The sequence below is a fragment of the Drosophila innubila genome (assembly GCF_004354385.1).
Source record: "Drosophila innubila isolate TH190305 chromosome 2R unlocalized genomic scaffold, UK_Dinn_1.0 1_C_2R, whole genome shotgun sequence".
NCBI lineage: Eukaryota > Metazoa > Arthropoda > Insecta > Diptera > Drosophilidae > Drosophila > Drosophila innubila.
In genome coordinates this window covers 14,323,869-14,348,897 of record NW_022995374.1, presented here as the reverse complement: position 1 = coordinate 14,348,897, position 25,029 = coordinate 14,323,869, and the positions used below count along the sequence as shown (strand labels likewise).

The 25,029-nt window shown below is 43.2% G+C and overlaps 1 protein-coding gene across 31 annotated transcripts in view; it reads right to left on the bottom strand.

The window, feature by feature from the left end:
- Positions 1–25,029, bottom strand: part of LOC117783147 (sorbin and SH3 domain-containing protein 1) — a 42,623-nt gene that overhangs the window by 9,151 nt on the left and 8,443 nt on the right. For 3 of the 31 annotated variants that reach the window (XM_034620377.1, XM_034620380.1, XM_034620385.1), the window contains exons 1-12: positions 21,614–24,329; positions 16,789–20,632; positions 6,791–7,219; positions 6,201–6,299; positions 5,809–5,948; positions 5,650–5,722; positions 5,342–5,374; positions 4,658–4,811; positions 4,475–4,595; positions 4,139–4,171; positions 3,656–3,708; positions 3,415–3,593 (exon numbers count right to left, since the gene is read on the bottom strand). In XM_034620377.1, coding sequence (XP_034476268.1) covers positions 3,415–3,593; positions 3,656–3,708; positions 4,139–4,171; positions 4,475–4,595; positions 4,658–4,811; positions 5,342–5,374; positions 5,650–5,722; positions 5,809–5,948; positions 6,201–6,299; positions 6,791–7,219; positions 16,789–20,632; positions 21,614–23,833 — 7,378 coding nt within the window. In that variant the 5' untranslated portion in view covers positions 23,834–24,329. Of the gene's footprint in view, positions 1–31; positions 3,094–3,414; positions 3,594–3,655; positions 3,709–4,138; positions 4,172–4,474; positions 4,596–4,657; positions 4,812–4,881; positions 5,211–5,341; positions 5,375–5,649; positions 5,723–5,808; positions 5,949–6,200; positions 6,300–6,790; positions 7,220–8,775; positions 8,798–12,541; positions 12,605–12,775; positions 13,009–13,738; positions 14,006–15,147; positions 15,682–16,788; positions 20,633–21,613; positions 24,344–25,029 lie in introns of those variants that run through there. The other 28 variants (XM_034620378.1, XM_034620379.1, XM_034620383.1 and 25 more) reach the window with 26 other exon arrangements.

Genomic DNA, 25,029 nt, shown 5'->3' with positions numbered 1-25,029 from the left:
GTTCCCGTCGCAGCTCGTCGCCTTCTGGTGCTTCGGGCGGACGATCGGGCGGGCTGTGCAAGTGAAAATTTACCCTTGCTGCGGGACGTTCACCAAAGACACCGCTCAGATCGGTCAAGGAGTTGCTGAGCTCTGTGTGGACATGGACATGATTGTGCCTAGCCTGCTGACGCGCTTGCATATTCTGCTCAATGAGACGCATTACCTCTGCTTCATCCGGCGAACTGTCCTCCCTGGCATGATAGACGGTTTTCGGTGGCTCCTCGAACTGACGATCCTCAAAGTATTGTATCTTCTGGTTAATGGGATTCTCCTTGGACTCGTCCTTGGGCTCTGGCTCAGCCTTCATTGGTTTCGATTCACTTTTGGGCTTGGGACGTGGCGGCACATCTGGTGGTTTGATCAGCGTCAGTTCGGCATTCTTGGCAGCGATGGCACCTCGTGTCTCCCTGGCCACCACGACAGGAGACTGACTGCGTGTGGCACGTGGCAAGGTTTGGGGTTGTTGCTCCTCCCGTTTGCGGAGAACTGGACCCAACAGCTGCTCCTTGGTAATGCTGGAGTTGCAGCGTACTTTTAGGGTATTGGCATGACTGCTCGGCTTCGAACCCTTTTCCACGGTGACCACATAGTGATCCTCCAAGGCTTGCTTGCGATTTCCCGCATAGATTTCATTTAACTGCTGGGTGATCTTCTTGATTTGATCCTTGGACAATGTGCTAACCAAATCATTGCTCAAATGACGCTCCGGCTGCTGTGGATCCTTCGACTCCTTCTGTCCAGGGGGCTGGGCGTCCCTTCCCTCCAAGCTGCTGGCCAAGTCAGCCACGGTATTACGTCGCCATTGGCGCTGGACAGGAGGCAGTTGCGCCTCCGCTCGCTGTTGCTTAAGCAGCTGCAGTTGCTCGAAATTCTCCCGCAAATCCTCGACAGACTTTTGCTTGGCATGCAGAGCCTGATCCACATCGTGCCGCCACTTGATCTCGTTCACATCCTTGGAACGATAGTGTAGATCGCGATCCCGCTGATCGTCTTGCAATTTACCCACCAGATACTGCAGCTCCTTCTCTGCTCTCTCATGGAGACGCACCTTGCGCCACTCATCAAAGTCCAGAAGTTCCGCATCCTTGCGTAGTGGATGAAAGTTGCTCGCGGATGTGGCACGTTCCAGCTGCCCCACTCGCTCCAAGGTGCTGTAGAAACGATTCAACTCCGTGAAGCGTTCGCAATTGTTGCGATACCGACAGCTGGGACTGTGCCGCTCCAGATACGTCAAGGAGGTGGCACTGTGAGCCAACTCACCGCACTGATAGAGGCTACCAGCTGTTGCACCACTCGCCTGACGCTTGCTGCGATCGTCGGCGCTACTCAGACTGCTTGCCCTTGCCACCACCTGTTGATCCTTGTCCTTATCCTGACGCTGACTGGAGCGCAGGCTGTCGATGCGTCGACGCGAAGGGGAGCGTACCTCTCGCTGAGGTGCCTGCGGTACGCGCACCTCTCGGGTGGGTGAGAAGCGTCGCTGACCCAACACCACCTCACCCTGTGGCGACTGTGGACGCGCAATGTCCGTGACAGCCTGGGGTCTAATGTAATGTTGTCCCTTGTTCTCGTACTTCCACACAAGATCCTCAATGCAGCTGGGAGGTCCTTGTGCTTGACCTGTATAGTCATAGATATCCTCGCCACCGTAGGGTGGCTCATGCAGCGAGCTGTACCTGAACTCGGTGGTGCCACAATTCGCCGGCTGTGGCAAGGAGTGTGGTGTCTGATTTTGGATTTGAATGTGGGTTGCCTGCTTGGCGTTGTAATCATTCCAGAAGTTGGTCTTCTCTCGCACCGTTTCACTGTAGGATTGTCGAGCCACGGCTGCTGGCTGCTTGGATTTCAGCGTGGTGGCTTTGGTTGGCTTTCCGGTGGTGGTGGCACGTTTGCGTGGCACGTGACCCTCACTGCGACTAGTCTGCAGCGGCGGCAAGGACTTTGTTGGCTTCGATTTGCCCACATAGGTCTTGGGTGGTGCAATTGGCACATACTCCTGTCGCACCATGGAGTCAATGGAGTAGGTGGAGTTGCTGCGTGGCAAGCTATCGTTGGAGGCACTGCGATGCACGGTAGCAATCGCTTTGACAACCTGCCCCTTGCCACACTTGGGCAGGACCTTCTTCAAGGCGCGACTGCAGTCGAGTAGGTTTTGTGGCCTCACCTGCGGAAAGCACATGGTGTGACGCGTGGTGGTGCTAACGGTGCTGTGACGCAAGCGTGGCAACGATTTGCTACGCGTATGTTGCGCCTTACATGTGGCATAGGAACGCACCGCTTCACGCACCTCCTGCGGCGATTTCAGCGAGGGATCTCGCAAAATATTCGTGCTAGCCTCAAAGTTGGTGCGACCCGCTGGCAGCGTACTCTCCAGACGCTTCTTCTCCTCGGCAAAGCTGCGCTCCTTCGAGATGCTCCTGCCAAAAGCCACAGGACTCCGGCTCGAGTGACGCAAGGCCAGGAGACGCGCAGGACGACGACTTGGACTCACGGAACGTAGCCTGGCATGATGTTGATGCTGTTGCTGCACACGCATCAGGCAACCGTCCTTGCTGCGCGTCTCCTTCGTGGCCGTCAACGTGGCCAGCAGCGTGGACACCGCACCCGTCGACTTCGACCGACAAATGGGCTCCCGACGCGAACTAGAGACCTTACGCAGGGTTAGGGTATTACTCCCACCGGGTGGTTGAAAGCATTGATCGTGTCGCGACTTGGAACAGCTGCTTGTCACTTTCTCCACGCGCACAGTGCTCTTGGTGCACGAGGATCGTCGATTGGGTGGCAAGGGAGGCGCCTCCTGTTGCTGCAACTGCTGCTGCTGCTTCTTGCTCAGCGGTATAAAGGAGGGCAGATTCTTGGAGAAATGCGAAAACATTTTATCGGTTGTTGGAGGCGGTGGAGGTGGAGGTGGCGGTGGTGGCGGAGGTACTGCTGCTGCCACTTGCTGTGGCTCTTCCTCAGGTTCTTCCTCTTCTTCAAGCGGTTTCGTGCTTACACGTATTTTGGTAAGCGTTGGCGTTATCTGTATAAATTCGAATTCTTGCACAATTTCTTAAGTTGGGAAGGGGAATATAATACTATATTAGGCTCGATAAGGCAGCGACATTTAAGAGGGTGCCCGGTAAGTGCTGCGGTGCTGTAACTCTGGCTTTATTGATTGATAACAACTTCTAGTGAGAGCAGTGGGTGTGTTGAATAGTATACCAAATAGTTAAGAAACGAATAGAATCAAGTTATGATTAAAAGTTATAGAGCTCCAGCAGAAAACAGAGAGAACCAACACCTTTGAAGAATTAGTAAGAACAGCTACTTAACTCTAATTATTAGCTTTCAAATTAACTACATTTTAGAGCTCACTGATGGGAATCTTACCTTTGGGTTTCTCAGGCGCTGGCTTACGGAAGCCCAGCAATGGAGGTTCTCCACCCGCCTGCAGACTCTTATAGGCTTGTCTCTGCTCTACCGGACTCAGAGGGCTGCTCACTGGTAGCTCCTTTTTGCGGAAGACTAGATTGGAATCGCTGGTGTAACCAGATTCTTTGGCTAAAGCCCTGTAATGTTAAGATATTACTTAGTATGGTTTCATTTACGATGCTTAGCAGAACATTCCCACCTGGATAAGTTGCCTTCTGTGTAGAGCGGCGATAGTTTCGACTGTTCCAGATTCTATGCAAACAAAAGGAAAGTATTTATATAAATAAGCAGTTTAAAATGGTTTCTCAAGTAAAACGCCGTAGAAATTTGCTTTACTCTCTTGCGAAGATTAGTAATTCGGGTGCCTTCTTCACATGTGGACGCAATGATACCCAAACTAAACTATAACTAAAACTTACTGAATAATTATCAAAATCATCGACGAATTCTATAATAATACGCGGAATGCGTGTATGTTCCCTGAGCCACTTTACGTTAAGCATAACAAAGAGAGGAAATACAATAATAGGCAAATAGAGATTAACGGGAAATATTATATCGACGGAAAACGATTTAACGAACTCAAAAGTAATCAGAGAGCGGACACTTAGTCTATAAATATCTATAACTAAAATAAAATTAGTTATCTATAGAAGGGGAATATATAGAATAGAGTTCATACCCCGTTAAAGATGTCCATCACTTCGTCCCACCACTAGAATTGTGAATAAGATAATTGAGCTGTGAGTTAAAATAATTGCTATGCGATTGTATGAATACTTTGAGTGTGAAATGAGTGCAATGAACTTGTTTGAGATGGGGTATTATAATGATTGTGCTTGATTGAAATGATTCAGAAATGATATGACTCAAGCAATCGATGTCGTATCGATAAAATGAAAGAAATTTCAAGTGTTTATCGTTAGACATTGTTGAGTTATCATGGGTTAGTTATTATTGGTAGGGATGCGCCGTGAATAGTGTGCGCATGACATTAGCTCGGTGCTATGGCACTTGCCTCCTTCTTTTCCTTCTCCGAAACAGACGAGTGACCCGTTGTATAGTTCTCAATGCGACCAGGTTGATTTTTGTATGAATTCTGTGCCGATTTGATCGGATTGGGCATAGTACCATACAATCTATAGAAAGAATAAAGGTTTGTTAAAAGACCCTTTTAGATTTTCAATATGATAGTACTTACTTATCGTCCTGGTTTATATTTCGCACATTGACAGCCGATGAAACCGACTGAACGCGTAAAGGGTTTGGAGTACGATACTTTAAAGTTGAGTAATCGGAATCGTAGTTGGGTTCGGGTTCAGACACATAACCATTGCTCTTATACGATGGACGAGCTATATTTTTGGGAAGACAACTTAATTAGCTGATGGTAAATGCGTTTTATTGGTTAAAATTAGAAATTACTACTGATGTTGTTGTTGTTGTGGTTGTTATTATCACTGTTGTTGTTGTGGTTGCTTGGTGTGTTATGTTCAGCAGACATGATGTTAGGGCGTTGTTTCAAAGCTTATAGCATGGGTTAGATCTTAGATTAGTTTCGATTAGTGTGGAAATTTAGTAAAAGCAATCCAATATTTCAATATCAATGAGTACGAAAATAGACAAACTAAAATAGCATGCGATCGAAAAAAAATTAAAATATGAAGACTACCAATTAAAGGTCGCGCGACTTTTTTTCTGGTAGCTCAAAGCAGGTACGCTCTCTATTTACAAGCAAAAAAAGAAAAGCCAATAAAAAAAAAACAAAATATAGTATATGAATGGGTAGATACAGATTACTTTTAAGGGCAAGCTTAGGCTGAATTTAGAATAGATTACGTATACGTTTAAAAAATATATAGCATTAGAAGAATCATTGAATCACCTCTGGGACACTTGTAGCGTATCACGAAATCATCTGTGGTGTTTGCGTTTTACAGAACATTTTGAGAAAAGCGAATATGGATTTGGGGTGATTTTGGTATGGATTTCAAAATTTGAAGAAGACAATTAGAGAAAGAAAGAGAGTATTTATGTAGAAATGATTAGAACTATTTCAGCAGGCAATACACTGAAGCATTGTAAAAGAAAAGTTCAAGGGAAAAGTGGAAATTGTGGGAATTGGTAAAGGGAGAGGAATATTATACTTTACAATGCTTCAGTTTGGGTTTATCAAATGGCAACAACAATTACCGCCATTCTTCTGCTTATGTATGGTCTGATAGAGTCGCTTGTACCATTCATGCTGATGCGGCTCCTGGACTTCCTGCAGCAGTTGTAACATTTTAATGGGAAATAGATAGAGATATAATTGAGAATTTGCCAGGCTAACAGGGGGAACCGAAGTTTTACCGATCTGAGTATTATGGGCATTCCATCGTGGGTCACCGGACCGATGCCTTCGTATTGCCGTCGACCTAACTGTGCCATTTTGCGCGGACGATCGCTTTCCGTTTCCGGTTCGCTCATATACTCGTGCTTGACTTTGTAGACTGTAAACCGTAGATTGCATTTAGTACTTTTTTTTGGTGTGGGTGTCAGTTGGGTAGGGTGTCAGGGTGGGGGAGTGGGGAGTCTTTCAGAAACAGGGCTAACAGCAACAGTGTTGTGCAACAGTTAAAAACAATTACATTGACAATTGTTGCCTGTCTCTGTGTGCTTAGTTTTTGTTTTCTGGTGTATAACGATGCGATCTTTTGGTCATTTTGAGTAAACACTTTTGATACCCTGTAATTAATACTTACTGACTTCATTAGGCCTATAAACTGGACGGCTACAGTCAGACAGTTGACGGCGTACGAACGGCCTGTTCAGCTCCGATGTGGAAGCCGAGCGTTCAAATGCTTTCAGCGTTAAGAGAGGGAAGGGTAGAGGAGCAGGGGGGAAGAGAAATGATTATCATTAGCGCATGATTGGCAAATATGGCAAAAGACATCTAAGTGAGATTTAAGCAGCAAAATACGAGGGGAAAACTTGGTACGAGAAACTCTAATATCTGCGAGTAATTTGCGAGCTCATCCTCAAGTCAAATAAACAACTTGTTAAACAAATATGGAGTACAATCTCTTATAAACAAAGAGCAAGTATTTTATAAACATTTATGATAATATTCAAAATATAGTTATTAACTCAAAATTAATTTAATGGTGTCGTCGTACCATTAAAAAAGTGATTGCTTCCGAGAGAAACGTTGGAAATTACTTTAATGATTAAGCTGAAACTTTATATGAAGCATCTAGTAAGAATATTAGGAAACCTATTTGCTCTTTGCTTATCCTATGATTGTATCCTTGCGATCAACAAACATTTGTGTTTATTTGCAGGGGGGCAGTACTTTTAATCTTATCGGAAACGCTGGCAGAGGGCGCCACGGGTCCAAAGTGGGTGGAGCAATCGGTTTCGGCGTAGTCGGAGTTGTTGGAGCTCAAATTAGTGGTGGTGCTGCGTGGTGCACTTGGCACAGGGCAGCTGCCGTTGGTATAAGACCACGGTGGTATTGTCGTCGTCGCTTGTGGATGTTGTTGCTGCTGTTGCTGTTGTTGTTGTTGCTGTTGTTGTTGCTGGGCCGTGTAGCGACGTGGCAAGGTGGGTGATTCAAAGCGCACGGGACGGAACTCCTTGCGTCCGCTCAAGGCTGGCGATGGCTGTGGTGTCCACACCGGTTGTGTGGGTGGTGGCGGTGGTGTTGGTGCCGCCGATGAGCAACAGTTGTCCAGATCGTTGCTGGAGCCGTGTGGTGTTTGACTCTTGGGTGTCCAAACGCCTGTCGAAAGTGGGAATGATTGTTGCTTGAATGGTTTGCTGTGTGGGTGGCTACAGTGACACTAATGCTGGGGCAAGGTGGCACAGGGGGCAGGGTGACAATGTGGCAGGTGGCAGATGGCAACACATGACATTTTCAGGGGCGCAAGTTCAATTTCGAGTTGAGGTTTCGTTTCTTTCATTTTTTTAACTGACGCGCTGCGACATTTACACTTGTCAACAAATTTATGCTCGTCTGCCGCAACGTTTTACGGTTCGTTTTTTTTTTGTATCGTTTTCTAACAGAAATAAATGTTGCAGTCAACAAACGGAGCGAAGACAAATTGACAAACAAACATCGCGACGTTGAACAGCAATAATTAATACGACCAAGGAAGCCGCATTTGGCAGCCATTCAAAATTTGGCCACAAAAACCCGAAAAACTATCGCATACAAATACACCCAACATAAACACATACACACACACACACACACACACTCACTCACATAGGTACATATATAAATGCTGTTGGATGAGTCAGAGCATTTGGCGCATGTTTAGAATTTACAAAAAAGACTTTCACAGCATACAAAATAAAATAAATACACGACAGAGTCCGTTATAAAATTATATTTGAATTCGAAGCGACAAAAAGTGTACAAAGAATACACTCACGAGGTGTTTCAATTGGCAAAAAACGGAGTTATTTATAAATAAACATCAAATAAAAAATAAGCTATACGTGAAATTTAATGGTTTAATATTCGTTAAAATTGTTCAACACTACTACAAAAAACATGAATTATCCTAAGCTAGAGTTGTAATGTTTTCAATGAAATTTTAAAGTTAAAAGCTCAGCAAATATCTAACTAAATAAAACAAAAATATTATTCAAAGAAATCTTTTTAGATAAACATCATTTTTAAATTTTAAACTACAGCATTTTATCGCCCAATTATATCCGGGCATAAATTTATTAACTATTAAATTATTTTTTATAAAATTGATATAAACAAATTTAAAAAAATGGGCACTTTGTTACAAAACTAGAAACTAAAGGAAATAAATCACTTGAAACAACCCTCGCTGTCTGCAGCCTAGTCAAAATCTTTGGCTCTACAGATTTATATGCCACCTGTAATATCACACACACGCACACACATGGATACACACACTTATGCACACACAAAGATACAGCCAGAGATACTTGTAGATAGATAGATAGAGAGCCAGATATTGCCTGCCCTCTAGGCGCATAGTCGCTAGACATTGACACGTATTTCGCTTTTGGCTCAGATCAAATATATATACAGTTATATATAAAGGCGTATGTAGTATTTGTTGGCTAGTTGTTGTTGTTGCTGTTGCTGTTTTTTGTTATTATTGTTGTGGGTGGCTGCGCTGACGTCTTAATTCAATCAGCACTTAATCGAATTATACAATCGAATCAAAGTCTTGCCAGTGTCAATCAAATTCACAGTCCTTCCTCTACATCGAATACTCGTACGTATTCGCAATTAATGAATCACTCAAAGCACTCGTATTTTGCTGCACACTTTTCTATGTTAGCATTTACCTAATACAGGATGAGGAACTTTCGAAATTGGCACACACTTTATGTTATTATTTGGGATCGGGTTTTGAAAATCCGTTGCGAGTTCTCACTGAGTTGCTGACTCCGCGCGCGGCTCAAAGCGACTGAATTTTGCGTGTGCCGGCAACGTCGAGCAGAGCAAGCTCGATGATTACATTTTTGGGAAAGCGTTGTGCGACGCTGGACAGGGAGGGGGGAGAAAAACTGTAAAGAAGAAAAACAAAAGGCGCAAATCACAAGCGACTGCTAAATGGCTAAACACACCCAGTCAGAGGCAGTTCCCAACCCCTTCCATCAACTATTTTTACCCCTTGTTCCTACCATTTCCTCGTGCTTTATTTGCGTTCAGCGATTTTAAATAGAAGATCAATTACGACTGCAATCAAATGTGGGAGCGCTCTGCCCGTGCTCCGTGCTCGATGAAGCGCGTACTTCAGTTCAACATTCAGTTTTTTCTTTTTTTCTCTGATTCTCTGATTATTTTTTTCTGTGTTTTTATTTGAATTCGTTATTTTGGACTGCGAGAGACAGTCCTCTGACAAAGGCAGAGTTTTTGGTGGAACGCCAATTATGCGTGCAATGCGAAATGGAACGGATGTTTAAGCGACTAAATACTATTCGTGAATACTATTCATTCAGCACATACGAGTACTCGTATGCAAGTGGAGTACTCCCCAATAGAGTCAATCAAAATGTTTTCATTTTGCGTTATTTGCGTTTATTGTCTAAACGCAAAACACACACAAAAGCCAAACGACAATTGTGCTTTTGCTTATATTTCTGGAATGGTTTGTTCTTTTCTCTATTTTTTTTTCTTTTGTTTTTTTCTTTTTTTTTTTATTTTTTGATTTGGCTTGGCACTTCCGGTTTGCTTTTTACCTCCGTTTTTAAACTCACTTTAGAATAAATCAAACGGAAATTTTTGTTAGCCAATGAAACAAGAGAGGGGAAGGGGCTTAACTAGTTGTTGTTGCTGTTGTTGTTGCTGTTGTTATTGCTGTTGTTGTTGGGTGTGTCCAAAGGAGCGCCCGCGCTCGTTCGTGAAGAGTCGCATTTACTTAGAAAATTGACTTTTGCTTTGACTCTGCTCTCGATTAATGTGAAATTTATTGATTTGCCAAATGGAAATATCGCATAAGACTTTAAGTATATATAAGCACAGCAACAATTCTACCTGCAATTTTAAATTGCATATATGCTACAAGTAGATTAGCGAAAAAAACAAGCAATAAGACCAAGTAATACCCTGTAAATTCAACTTAACTGCAATTCAACTATCAGATATTATATCTGATATAAAAACAATATTAACTGGCATGTTATCTTTATAAGGGAAAAAGTGGAGTATTAAATCAAAGGTCCTTGAGTTATCATATTGATATTTTTTCTATATATTGATATTTTTTCTATAATAATATTGGTATCTTAGTGTTTTATTTTAATGAATCCAACAAAATTGTTAGCAAAATGTAAGTATCTTTATACAATTTTCTATATTTGTGATCATTTATTTATAATTTGGACAAATCTAAATTGGCTTGTTAATAAAGTCAGCTCTCTTGTAGCTTATAATGCCCCACTGTCTCACTGGTTGTTTACAGGGTAAAAAGAGTACAACTATATTTTTAGTGCTACCTTATGGCCTTGCAATACATAGAAATAGCGCGCTGTCCATTAAACTGACAGCAACCTGTGCGTGAGCCCATTTATTCGTAGTATTGGAATTGGGATGGCGATTGGGATTGGATATAGATCGGGGAATGGGTCGGGGCTCGCATAAGGGAGTGGAGAGTCGCGACCTGGCCGTCGTCGAAGCGTTGTGACCCAGCCTACAAAAGGTGCGCCACACACAAACATTATTGTTGTTTGTGGCACAGCAAATTGAGAAGCATTCTCGAATTGATTTATTTGGTATGGCATTATTAAGTGGACAAAGTATTTATGGAGTGAATGCAGAGTAGACAGATCAGTTCATGATTGATAGAGGAAAGGGTAGAAGAGCCCTTTAGAAAGCGGCACGAATTTGATGTTAAACGTGGAAAGAATCTGAGCTACGGTTGGGCAGGTTGCAAAGGTCATTGTAGTTTTAAAAAGAACTTGTTTGGTGATTCCGTTTTTCAATTAGAATTACTTTTTTAATAAACTATTTAGTTAACAAACTAATCTCCCTTATAATCTCAACATTTTTCTATCATTCACAAAAATATATCAATTATAATATCAACAATAATTTGCTGCTGTTCAAGTTCAACAGGGACTTTATCATAACTATAAATTATGTTCAGTCACTAAAAGTCGCCGCAAAAAAGAAATATTTTCTCCCCTTTAGAAACGAAAAAATAAAAATAATAACAACAACTCAACGAAAAATTTAAAAATAACAACGTACAAATTAATGCTTTAAATAAATAAAGGCGCCTTTATGGCCCAAAAAAGAGCTGTGAAAATGGAAAGCAAGCATTTTCCTTAGTTAACTCTATGATATTATACTAATGCTGGCATCGTGACGCGGATCAACTGTTCAAATGGAGCGTATACGCATTTTGATAGATTAGTAACGCCAACACAGAAAATTCTCATAGAAATTGCCATAAGGTGTTCATAAAACTGAGCAAACAAATCAAAATCATGGACATCATCAGGTTGGTACTATGATCGTCGTCATTTCGATTTTTCCCATCTGGATTTTCTTTATGTTTATTTGCCATTTTTAATGGATACTGTAAAAGGCAGTTCGTGGGATGTGGGCGTCGCGTCTAACAAGAACAATTCTGTTGCACACAAATAAATTGTAATAAATATTGCTCAGCCAACAACATTTTTGGATTGTACGTCATTTTATATATTTAGCACAAAGTTAAAGAAAAAAACAATCATGTGGAAAATGGAAAAACAGCGCACCTCCAGTTCCAGTTAGGAATTGGATTTTAATTTTTTTTTTTGCCGTCGAGCAGCACAATTAAAATGAACTAATGTGAAATATTTAAAATTAACATTTGCCAGCCAACAAAATCAAGTTCAGTTCTACAAAATAGTGAATGATATACACAATATCATCAACATCATCTCATCGTCATAATGAGAACTTGAAAACTAACTCAAAGCTAACTGAATCATCTATAAATAAGTGCCAATAAATTTCAACAAATAAGAAAAGTGTTTAAAAGCAAAACGTAAGTTGATTAGAAATTTTGGCTAAAATAAATAAAGAAATTATACATGTGAAATAACTAGAAAGATGATTAACTAGCTGTTGAAGAAAATCAATGACACTAGCTGCAACTCCTAGCAAACGTATTTATTTTAATTGATTGTCGGATGTCAGTCAATTAAACAAAGACAGATTTAACATATTTCAGAGTATGTTAAAAATTCTAAATAAATTAATTAATTATATATTAAAATGGATTTTAGCTTATAGCTCAAGTATATAACTTTATTATATCCCCTTATTTTAAGAATAATTATATTTAACGTTAAAATATTTTCAGCTAATGTCATTCTGTCTTATTTTTTCTCAATGAACCATTCGATTTCAATTTGCACGCACAAAATTTCTAGCGGCCTTCAATGAAACATCATCAAAGAATTCGTCAAGCTTTCAGTGAAGAAAACGCCCATTGAAAACGTCATGTTAGCCAGATTTGCCGGAAAGTGTCACACTTTATAGATGCACTGCACAACCCGCCCACAATGCTATGTTGTATCTATAAGATACAGTATCTTTGGTCCATCTTAGGTGCTTTACCTGAGCCAGTTGGTGCGCGTGCTTTAAATTTGGGCGCAAACATTGTTGAGTTTTGTGTGTGTTCTGCAAAAATGGTTGCAGAATTATCTTGTTAATTATGACAATTTAAAATGAAAACACTTCACTTTATTCTTTTCTCTAGGAATACACGTTTCACTGCACAAATTTGTGGAGGGGAGAGCACACCAACACACAAACATAAAAGACCATTCAAAAGGAAAACGATCGACTAACCCTGCCCCATTTTTTGAACTCGATCTCGATTTTCAGTTATATGAAAGTGGAAATGTAGAAAATGATGACGCTGACGCTGGCGTTTCCTCTGTTGCTGATGATGCTAAATATGATATATTTATATATATATATTTAATTTGAATATATATAATTTGCTTTTTTGTTTTTCACGCGCCTTCGCGTTGCGCACACGACTTAAACACGACGACGACTACGCCAGGCGAAAATGTTGTACAAGTTGCTTTGATTTTCTTCTTAAAATTTTCGGCTGCTGCTAAAAGAAAACTCAATTTTTGTGAGCGGTCGAAAACAACAAATTCGTTGAATGTTCCCTCATCAAATTTGAATTTTTTTTCAGCTTTCAGTATAAACAAAATGTTGATGCTTTCGTAAACAGAGACAGGAAGGTGGCGCGGCAAGTGGTAAAAACACCCAACAAAAATTATTTCACACTTGAGCACTGAGAGCGCCAGCGAGAGCGAAAGAGAGCAAATGAGTGAGAGTGAGAGATTTTTGAAGTGGGCCATAAATTTGTTCGACAGGCAAAAGATAAAAGATAAAGATACATTTTCACAGTTTACCAAATGACCAAAAGTCGCTCGCGCGTTGCTCACGTCGTATACACAATTTGATTTAAAATTTGCTGCAAAAAAGTGTTGCATACTTTGCGGCGGCAGGTGAAAATTAATTGGCTAAAAATAAAAATGGCATAAGTACAAATGCGATTATTAAACGAAACGAAACGAAACGAAAACGAGCGCAACTACAATATATACATTTTTTAGTTATTCGATTATATATATACAAATTTGGCCAATTAGCAAGCAGCTGCGCTCATTTCCAAAACAGAGAACAGACAACAGACAGTTGAAGGGCAGACATAGATACAGACAGAAATCAGTCAGAGACAGACAAAGGGAGGGAGGGGGAAGTATATTGTGGGGGTCTAGGGCTTACACCGACCGTTGGCATAGAGAAAGCCCTTGGCCAGCTGCAGCTCGTTGTCGATCTCCTTGAGCAGATCACTTTCAGACCAACTGCGCCGCTGTCGCTGGCGCTGCAGCTGCTGCGGTGACAGAAGAAAACGCGTCTGTTTCTGCGGGCGTATACGCAATTTCGCAGTCATCGTTGGCGTTGACGGCGACGTCGACGTTGGCATCGCTGCTTGCTGTTGCTGCTGCTGCTGTTGCTGCTGCTGCTGTCTCGGGCTCTCGGATTTAATTGCTATGGCTATCAAAATGTTGGCAATCATTTAGTGTGCGCTCTTTCTCCTTCTCTCTCTCTCTCTTTTGTATGAGAGGCATGCCACATGCTGCACTTAGTCTAAGAACCCTGTGCTCAATTGTGCAAAACAAACGAATTGCTTGTTCGGCTCGCTGCTGTCATGCAATTGAATGGAATTAATTAAAATTTCCGCTTAATCGCAATTCCCTATCTTCCGATCCCCAACCCCCTCTCCCCAATCAATGCAGTTTCTTGCGTTGCCCCAGATAAGCCGACGCGATGCAACAATTGAGGCAGCCGAGGGGGATTTGGGATTAAAGTGCTTATAATTCAAATTGACTTCTCTAGTGGGACACTTGAGCACAGAGTTGTATTCAAAAAAAAATAAATAAATAAAAGCTACTTCTACGTTTTCTAGAATTATGCCATTTGCTAATGAGAATGTTGCAGTTATCAACCTAATTATGAATCATAAATAAATGACACTCATTTTTATTTATGTGCCCAATAACTCTCAATAACACGCGCTGTCTATAGCACTTAAACATTTGATTAATCTGACAGCTCAGCTAAGTATTAAGCAGCTTAAAAATATTATAAACGATAAGAGTGAGAGCTTATTATAAACACATTGTAGCTTCTTAAGGTAGCTTTAAGTTTTTCATTAAGACATTTACTCTATTTTAAAGCATTAATGAATTTTAAAAGCACAAATGTTTCTAGAGAGAGCTTTTAATTTAAAAATTCCTATAATGTAATGCACAAATGATAAGAAGAATAATTATTTGGTAAAATTGTTTCCTAAAATGCATCTCTTGAAGTACCAAATTAAAATGGAGTCTAATTTGAACAACAATGAATTATTTCTGCGTGATTATTGATATTAGTTTAGAGACACTTTAGATTTAGGATTAGTCAATCAAGCAATGCATCATTTACAAGCGCTAAAACACAAAACAAAATCTCTCTGTGACACAACTTAAGGCTAGAAAACATAGATAATTATATAGATGTATATAGATTTATAGAACATGCATATATAAAAGTAATAATAAAGACGATATAACAATTGAGTTTTGGTTAATCAGTTTATCATTTATTAAACATTCAACAACACTATAAATATTAAGTTCAAAAAAACAATTAACTAATTTTTACAAGAATCATTTGTCATTTATTCAACATTTTATTGGAACAAATAGTTTTTGTTTATTTTGTTTTTAATTCATTATGTATTATAAGTAGGCTGCATGCTGCAGGGTCGAGTATATGGGGGTCTAAAATAGGTTGGGGATAGTTTGATTAATTTGAAAGCATTTCTTGCGGTTCCATTAACAAAGGTTTCTGGGCGTGCATTTTGATTCAGAAACTGTCGGACGTGGTATGCTCAAAATTGCGCCAATATTTATCAAACTCCTCAACGATTTTCGAACGGAAAGGCGAATGGGCAAAGAGCTCATCGAAATTTCTATGCAAATTGCCCAAAAATGGCGAAGACGATGGCGAAGGCGACGATGGCGTTGTTGGAGTTGGAGCTGGAGTTGCTCTCGTTTTTGAGTTGGAGCTGGATTCGTGTTTAATATGGCAACTTTTAGTTGATGTTGTTGTTGTTGTATTGCTGTTGTTGTAATTGTGGCTCTTGTTGTCAATGTTGCTGTTGTTGGTGTTTTCATTGTTGTCGTCTGTGTGAAGGGCGGCGATAGAGAGAAATTTTGATATACAAAAAAGAAAGAGACACACACAGAGAGAGACAAAAATAGACAAAGAGAGAGAGAGAGAGAGAGAGAGAGTTGCTAGAACAACAAAAACACATTTATGGTATATATATATTGATGTGGTGCTAGTGAGATGAGCAGATGTGTGACCCTTCACCAGTGAGTTGGAAATATACGCCAAGAAAATAAAATTCTTCACAGTTTTTATTCAGAGTTTTGAGTAAATTTCGCCAAAAACAAGTGTAGATATCGAAATGATTTTTAAATACAGTTGAACTACTCTATAGTGATTTCATATATGCAATAAAGTTCTCGCTATAGTAAATATGTCAGATTCTATAAACATGAAGAGGTACGACTGTATTTTATATACTTCGATTTGTTTTTATAGCATACTTTAGGGCCTATTTGTAGACAACACCAAATAACATGCAATAAAAATATTAAAAAATTCGAATTTCAAAGATTTTGATTTAGAAGAAGTTAAATGTTGTTTGTATGTTACAATATATTTTATTTTATTTTTAATTCGCTTTGTAAACAATTTTAATTTAGACTTTAAAAATCATTCACAAAAAGCAACACCAAAAAGTATGCTATAAAATAGTTTGTAACATGGAAATTTAACAATATCTTTGGCAATTCAATAAAATCTGTAAAGAATTTTATCTTGGAGTATATAGAAAGGAGTTTAGCCGAACTTTTGCCAGGCCGTCAGCATGGACAAACCAAGGAGGAGAGCAGTGCTCAGAATGGTGCCAGCTGTTGAACTGGAGGAGGATGAATCAGTTGTATTATTGTTGCTATCGGTTTGCACAGTGGTTGGGGCGATTGGGGTGCGAGGTGCTGGAGAAGAGGATGAAGAGGAGTGGGAGGACTGGGAGGAGTGAGTGGAGTGGGAGAGAGAGGAACCTTTGGAAGCGGAACCACAACCAGTGTCAGGCGATTGGGAGCGGCGTGAGCTAGTTACAGAAGCGTTGCCTAGTTGAACATTATGGCTAACGAGTTTCGCGGTATTCGATCGATAACGATAACGATTAGCAGCCACTATCGATTTGTCCGTGGCACACTCACCCTGGACAGAAGGCGGCAGCCTGGACACCTTGTACGTCTTCACAATAGTTGACTTCTTGCTGGCGCTGCTATGTGAATTATCGGTTGCCATCTCGCTGCGCTCCTGCTCCTCGTGTCGCTCCACTTGACCCTGACCGCCCTCCAGTTGCTCGCAAGTGGAGAACTTGGCGAATTCCCGCAGATGTCGCGGCAGTTCGCGCAGATTCGCCTCCGCTTGACCCTCAAGGACGCGCACGGGAGGCGCTTCCACATCGGACTCGCTGCCCGCTGCCTTGGCCTGCATCGGCTGGGATTCCGCACCGCTTTCCCAGTCGCTGTCCGCGGGCATGGCGAGCTTGTGCCTGCGCTCCTTCACCCGGTTGAGGAACTCATCGCTGATGTTCGCCTGCTCCTCGGTGACATGCTGCTGCTCGTCCTCGATCTTTGATATCTTGATAATCTTGTGCTGACGTCGCTCCTCCCGCTCCGCCACCTTGTTCATCCATTCCTCGGCCATTTGCTGACGGAACACCTCATCCTCGCTCAGCGTTGGCAACTTGGGAGCTGGTCGATAGCTCTCCCGGCGTGGTGGTGGCGCCTGCAACACCGTCGGTGCCCTGTGCATCTCATCCATGAGACGCCTCCTCTCCTGCTGCAACCGCTCGAACTCCAGCTTCAGTTCCTCCTCCTTGCTGAGAATATACTTCAACTGCTGTTCGTGCAACTCGCGTGGCAAGGAGGCACGACGCTGCTGCCTGTCGTAGGCAGGCGGCTGTGGTGCCTGCGGTGTGGGTGGTGCTGGGGACACGCCACGCCTGGAGGTGGTGCTGATGTACGTGGGATTGGGATCCCGTTCAATCATCGAATAGCAGCTGGCGAAATGCGGCCTCTGCTGCTGCGGCGCCTGTTGCAACATGGGGGCATGCCGCCTTGCACCACCGTAGGCATTGTAGCTGTCGTAGCTGCTGCTGGACAAATCATTGGTGCTGACAGACAGACGTGGTGCACGTATCGCATGTGGTTGCCGCTGTCCCTGACGCTGATAGCAAATCTCCACCTCGCGGGCAAAGGGACGCGCTATGTTCTCCGAGTAACCCAAGTCGCTGGCATACCGCGACCAATCGTCCTGTGGTGCACGATAATGCTCCGCCGAGCTGTGCGGACGCAGTGGCTCATTCAGATTGCACAGCGACTCAGCGCGACGGGAACGAGCAGCGTAATCAGGAGCTAGATCTATGGGAATCTCCGTGGTTCGCGGCACTGAGGATAAACGCTCCTGTCGCGACCTGGTCGAACGTTCAATTTCCCGCTCCAATTCCTGCATGTGCGCATGACGTAGCTGCTTCAGTTGCTCCAACTGTTGGCCATGAACGGACATGTTGCCGCTGTTGTTGCTCGGCCGACTAAGATCATAGAGAGAGGCAGATTTGTCGCGTTGCTCGCGTTTATCGCGACTCGTCTGCAGCTCGGCATTGAGTTGCTGGGACAAGGCATCAAAGTCCTTGAATAGCTTTTCATTATCCAAAGGTTGCGAGATGTTGCCGATGATGTTGCTGTGGCTGTTGCTGTTGGGCTGAGCAATTGCTTCGACTGCTGCCTTGGCACGTTGCCGAAATTCCTCATAAGTGCTGCCGACGTTGTTCACCTTGGAGCTGGCAACAGTTGAGTTTATCTGTTGTTGCTCTTCTCTATTGTTGCTGCTGCTCTCAGCGATTAGTTGTTGCTGTTGTGCGTCATCAATGAAAGTGCTTGCTTTGCCATTTAATTTCGTTGCTGACATAATATTTGTTGCCGGCGGCGGTGGCACTGGCGGTGCACAATCCACCTCATCTTCAGCTGCCTTTCTCACATTTATGTGATGCACCTTGGGCTGTGCTGCTTCTTGAAGTGGAAACTTGCCACCATTTGTGGGCTTTTCACCCTCCTCTTGCTGCTCCCTGCTGCTGTTGCTGTAATCATAGACAACTTGTCCATTTTCTGTGCGTTTCTTCGACTCAAATGAGCTTGTTTCAATGTTGGAATAACGTTTAGTTTGCAACGGTTTCTGTTGACTGCTTTGCTCAATGTTGGAGAAGCGTTTGCGCTCCTCATCAAAGATGTCACCCTGTTGGGCAATGCTTGGAAACATGCGCGCCAATTCACTCTCCATGCTGGCTGGAAATTTGCTCTGGTTGCTGGAGTGTTTGCCGCTGTGGTTGCAGTTGTTGCTGGTAGTATTATTGCTGCTCATGTAGCTGCTGTTGTTGCTGTTGCTCGTGTAGCTGCTATGCTGCTGCTGCTGCTGCTGCTGCTCTGTGCGCCTGGACGTGCGTTGGTCAAATGAGTAAGGCAACTGCTCTGACGATTGCTGCTGTGGATCAGCTGCTGCTTGTCTTGGTTTATTTTCAAATGATGATGTCGCTGTCGATGTGATCACCTTTTGATAGCTGCCTCTCTCTCTTGCGTCATCTGCCTGACTCTTCGCCTTGGCCGCCGTCTCTGCGCTCTTCACTGGCACCGGCGGCGGCACCGGCGACGACAATTGCTGCGGTGCTTCTGCTGTTGTTGCTGCTGCTGTTGTTGGTGTTGGCGATGTGGGCGTTAAACTCTTGCGCAATTCGCGCATTTTCGCTGCCGTTTTGAGTATCTGCTCCTGTTCCAGTTTCAGTTGTTCGCTGTCCAAGGCACGCACCTGTTCTACAGTCAACTCATGGTAACCGCGACGTTGCATAAACTTTTCATGTGCATCCAGCAGCTGATCAGGAGCAGACTTCGATTGCTGCTGCTGCTGCTCGACCAGCGCACGTTGTCCAGGTGAGAGGCAAACCAACAGCTTGGGATCTGCTTGCGTGGGCAAACCTAGCCAGGCATCCTCTTTGGCGGCTCCTAAGGACAGCTGCAAGTCGCTGATGTGCGGCAAATGTGGCAAAGGATAAGGCATGTTGCTCGCGTGTTGTTGCTGCTGCTGCTGCTGCTGTTGTTCTGTTATGTTTTGTGCCACAGTTGCAAGCTCCTCAAGCATCTGTTCGCCATAAGGCATCGAGGCCAAGGTTTCCGTGCATAGCAGACGCAGTTTTTTGATGCTTTCCGCATCCGTGTCGCCTGAAAATTGTGAAATTGCACTAAGCTCCAATTGTGTGGGTTGTTGTTGTTGTGGTGGTTGTTGTTGTGGTGGTTGCTGGCGTAGCGGGGGCGTGGGTGGTTGGTTTGTGGGTGGTGGTGAGGCCATATGGATGGCAGTGCATTGACTGTGCTGTGTGCTATCTGAGCAATGTGAATCATTTGATTCTTGACGCTTGAGCAATAATGGACTGAGGATTGGATGCATTTCAGTGGTTGAGGTGGCTGTGTGGGTGGGTAGTGGGTAGTGCATGCTGCTGGGTGGTGGTGGCACAGGCGGTGGCGGTGGCGAGGGTGTTAACCTACAGCGCAACTCGTTACGATTTTCATTCCCGTTTCCATTTGCGTTCGCGTTTCCGTTTCCATTGGCGTTATCGATCGCGTTTTCTTCGCGTCGCGTCATTTCGATCAATTCGCGCACTTTTTCCATATTGCGTACAAATTCCTCGCGCGTTACCGACAGCGACGGCGCTGCAGTTCGACTGTTGGCCAATTTGTTCGAGCCACATTCGTTGGCCAACATCGCTGGCACCTCATCCAAAGTTGACTCTCTTTCCCGCTCATTAAACGCTCGCGTGGGCGTCGTCGACATCGACGTTGGCGCCTCTGCTGGCGTTGGCGTCGGCGTTGGTGTTGCGGCACTCAGCAACGATGAAAGCGAGCTGCTTGGCGATGCCTCTTCGTTTGGTGGATGAGCATTAACAGGTGTGCTCTCCCGACTCGATTGAACGGTCGCCTCCGTTTCCGTGTCCACTTCCGTTTCGACCTGCAATTGTTTGTTGTTGTTGTTCTTTGCTTTTCTCAAGTTTGTTTTTTTTTGTTATTGTTGTTACTCAATTAAATTGTTAGCCATTAGATTTTCTAGTGCGTGCTACGCATAAACATGGCCTACATCACGTTTATGGCGAATTCAGGAGAAACCATTTGCTAACTGACCCCATTAGTGACGTTCCTAGCCATGTTTATCGGCCTATCGATAAGTATTCACTACCTAAGTTGAATGCTTGTTGTGTACAAAAATTATACTATATCTTACTTATCGATTAAACAATTTTGAAATGTTTTCTTAAATTAAATACAGTATATATTACATTTAATCAATGTAAGGTTGGTATACCGTTGTTTTGGAGTTTATTTAAAAAAAAAAACGATAGGACGTTATTAAGTTGTATCGATAAGGAACTAAGCATTATGCAACCAAAAGTAAAGTAATTAAGAAATGTCTAAAAATAATATGCAATTGATAATTAGCAATTGCTAAAATAATTATGTCGTATTAAATAATTTGTACTTTTTCTTAAATATAGCTAACAAAATTTTTTAAAATCGAGATATGAAAATGGTTTCGCGTTAAGTAATTTATCACTATGTTCACGCTAGTGACGAAAACAGAAAATTATTTTTCTGGCATTTTTATCGATGTTTCGTAAAAAAAAGCACTGATATCTTTTTCCCCATCTATTTTTGCATCTATTATTCTTCTAATAATCTATAAATATATTGCAATTTGCAATCTATTTGCATTAAATTAATTCTATCGAATTCCCCGTTAAGTAGTTTAAAAAGTATCGTCAAAGAAAAAGATTTAGCGATCTGCATAATTTGCTTAGTAGAACTTGGGAACACTCCTGATTATTTTCATTAAAGTCAATCTGTTCTCTTAAAATGTCTTTTTCTTATCTCTTTTTTTAATCCCCCCCTCTAGTTAGTAGAATTAGTTGGTTAGTACGAGCAGAGCACTACGAACCTCACACTCTCCCTCAGTTTCCGTTTCATTGGATGAGCTGACGGGCTCAGTTGTTGTTGTGCTGCTGACATCATCGTCGGGTCGATTGATCAGCTTGCTGGCATCCGTATCAAGATCGATGAGAGCACGTTCCGCCAAAGCTGCAGCTTGTTCCAATTCGAGTTCCATTAGATCGGAGACACTGCTCGAGGCGGAGGAGCTGAGATAGACGAGTTCGGCGTCCTCGGATTGAGGAGAAAGCGTGCTCTGGAGTCGGGTGCAGCTCTCCAGATCACTGGGCTGATCCAGCAGCTTTGTTTCCAGCATGAGAGCCACTGGCTCCTCGCGACGCTTGTGCCGGCGACTGAAGTCGAGTTGACTGCGCGGAAAGGATTCATTTGCCTTTTGTGGCACAACGGAACGACTCTTGGCAGGATCACTGCTCGCGGATGAGTTGCTGCGACTCAAGGCTTGGTCACTGCCCGCAGTTGTTTCGCTATTCTCCTCCAGAATGCTGTCCAGATAGCGCGGACTGAGCAGCTGCGGCAGAAAGTGCGATTCAAGTGCATTCCGTTTCTGGGCACGTTTCTGACGCAGTTGCTCCTGTAGCTCCGCACGGCTGCTGGACGGCAGATCTGGCGAGAACGCTTTCACAGCCACGGGCGTGGTGGCCTCCGTCTCCGAGTCCACCTCACACACCACCGGAGATTGCATTCCGTTGAAATTAAACTCTCCCGAACTGCAATCGCTGTTCAGCTCCAACTCCTGAATCTGCACATCTCGCGAGAATTTTCCGAACTGTGCGACAGTCGAGACGTTCTTCGGAGAAGGAGATTCAACGAGATATCGTGGCGGAGGTGACAATGTGCCGCTGTTATTGCTGGTGCTGTGTGTTGATGTTGTTGTCGTTGTGCTGCTGATCTCCTCAATTGTGGGCTTACCTCTTCGAGCGCGCTCCTCTTCTTCCGTCTCTACGCGAATCTGATGTATAATCACCTTGGTACTCCGTTGCAGCGGCTGATTAGGCGCATGTTGCTGCCGTGACAGAGATTGCTGTGGTGTTGCTGCCTGTTGTTGCTGTTGTCCATCGATTTCATCGCTCGCCTCACGCACTATGCGATGCACTATGACCTTGGCTTGGCGTGGGCTCCCTGGCGCCTTTTGTTGCTGCTGCTGTGGCAACTCTGATTGCTGCTGCTGTTGTGGCAACTCTGATTGCTGCTCCTGCTGCTGCTTGGAGTTCTTGGCGCCCATTGCGTTGCTTGACTGCTGCTGCACCTCCTTTAAACAGATCTCTTTCTTCTCTAAAGTTACAGGAATCAAGCGTACTGCTGGCTTTGGTTGATCTATAAGCTGATCTGACTGATCTTCAGTTCGATTTATACAGCTTTCGTCCTTTTGAACGATCACATGCACGATGTGAACTGTGGGCTGCTCTTTTGACTGTTGCTGATGCTTAGAGCGTTGTGCAGATGGATCTTTAAATTGATCAGCTAAGTAATTAGTTGAATGCGCGATCAGCTGTTCTTCCGGCTCTTGTTTTCTTTCAACTTGTACACTCACTATGTGAACTACAGGCTCTTTTGACTGTTCTGCTAGCTGATCCTCAAAATGATCAGTTAGCTGATCTTTGGTACAATCGACAGGCTTCTCCTTTACTTGATCAGCTGACTGATCTTTAGGCTGCTCTATCAGTTGATCTTCAGGCTGCTTTGGCTGTTGTTCCAGCTGATCCTCAGCGCGAGCCGTTGACTGATCCTCAACACGCTCTTCAGCCTGCTCTTTAGAACGATCAGCTGAGGCTTCTATAGATTGAACTACCAGCTGATCAACTATCGTGGTCTTTGGCTGACTCACTGGCTGATCTTCAGCAATAGCTCTTGGCTGATCTTCTGGCTGATTCACCGGCGCTACGTTGCTGTTATTGCCAGCTATGCCAGTCGGAGCCAAATCAGCAACTGTAATGCTGTCGCTGGCTGTTGATGACCCATTTGAAATGTTGCCAGAATTTGCATTATTATCATTATGATGATCGTCAGCTGCCTTTAATGTTGTTGTTGTTGCTGTTATTGCTGATGATGATGATGTTGTTGTTGTTGTTGTCGTTGACTCCTCCTGTTGCTGCTCTGCTTGCTCCTGTTTCTCCTCCTCTGTCGTTGGCTGTTTATTTTGATTTGCGTTTTGATTCTTATTGCGCTTATTACGATTACGATTGCGATTACGATTACGATTATTTGGCATCGTCTAGGTCGCGTTTAAGCCTGCTAAACTGTTTACTAAAAACACAACGAACACTTTAAGTCTTTATATAAGAAACTTTCGTTTCTATCTGTATGCTTGTATTTATGTGCGTGTGTGAGTTTTGTTGTTGTGCCTGCTTGTTGCAGTCTGTGTCTGCTTATTACGCATACGCCGCGTTCGCCGCTTTCAATCAGTTAAATCTAAAAATTGCTTCTATTCGTTTACTTTTTGCTCGTTTATTGTCGTCGTGTTTATTGTCGTATTTTTTTTTTGTTGTTTTTGTTGTATATTTTTTGTGGGATTTTTCTCTCTCTGTGTCACTCGTCTCGCTGGCAGAAACACAACTAAAACCGAATAACTGAACCATGCGGTGCCGTCAGCCGATTAACCAAACGCCCAACCGGCATTTCAAGCAGCGTCAACGTCAACGTCAGCTGCGACGGCGACTGCGACGTCGACGTCGACAACAACAGCATGTTTGCCCGGCATAAGTTTTGACACGCGTCGGACGGTGCACAAAATTTTGATATATATATGTACCCTATATATATAAATATATATCTCACGTAATTGTTGGCCACCAAAAAAAAAAAAGAACGAAAAAAGAAATTTGAAAATTCTACGTTTTAGTGTTCAACTTTCGCTCTCAACGCGCCAGATTTTTTTTCGCCATTTCAACATTTTCTTTTGATATTTTCTTCTCACAATATTCCGAGTTGTTTTTTGCGGTGCGCTCGCGTTCCCGTTTTCTTCAACTGGCGATCAAGGAATGGCCCATGGGCTGTTCCCAGCTGCCAAGCGGGCCCCCATATAGGCACAAATACGAGATGAAAAAAATAGGAAAACGAAAGAAAAACTAAGATAAATGCCCACAACGTGAAGCAGGAGTAAGGAGAGGGAGAGAAGTGTAGTATTGGGATTCATAATGAGGCTCGTCTGATGATCATTTTAAAAATACATGATACACACTGCAGTGTCTGTCGAATTGAACGGAGAGCAACAGTTGCCACAACTAGTGGGAGTTCTTCAAGTTGTAGCAGCAGCAGCAGGAGAAGGGGGAGTAGGAGGCAGTGTAGTGGGAGGAGTGTGTTTAAAGTGCAAAGCAAACAAGCTGCAGAGTATGCAGAGCTGTTGTCGTTGTCTCAGCTCTAAAAGTTGTTCATACGTAAACCAAACCAAATAAATAAACAAATAAG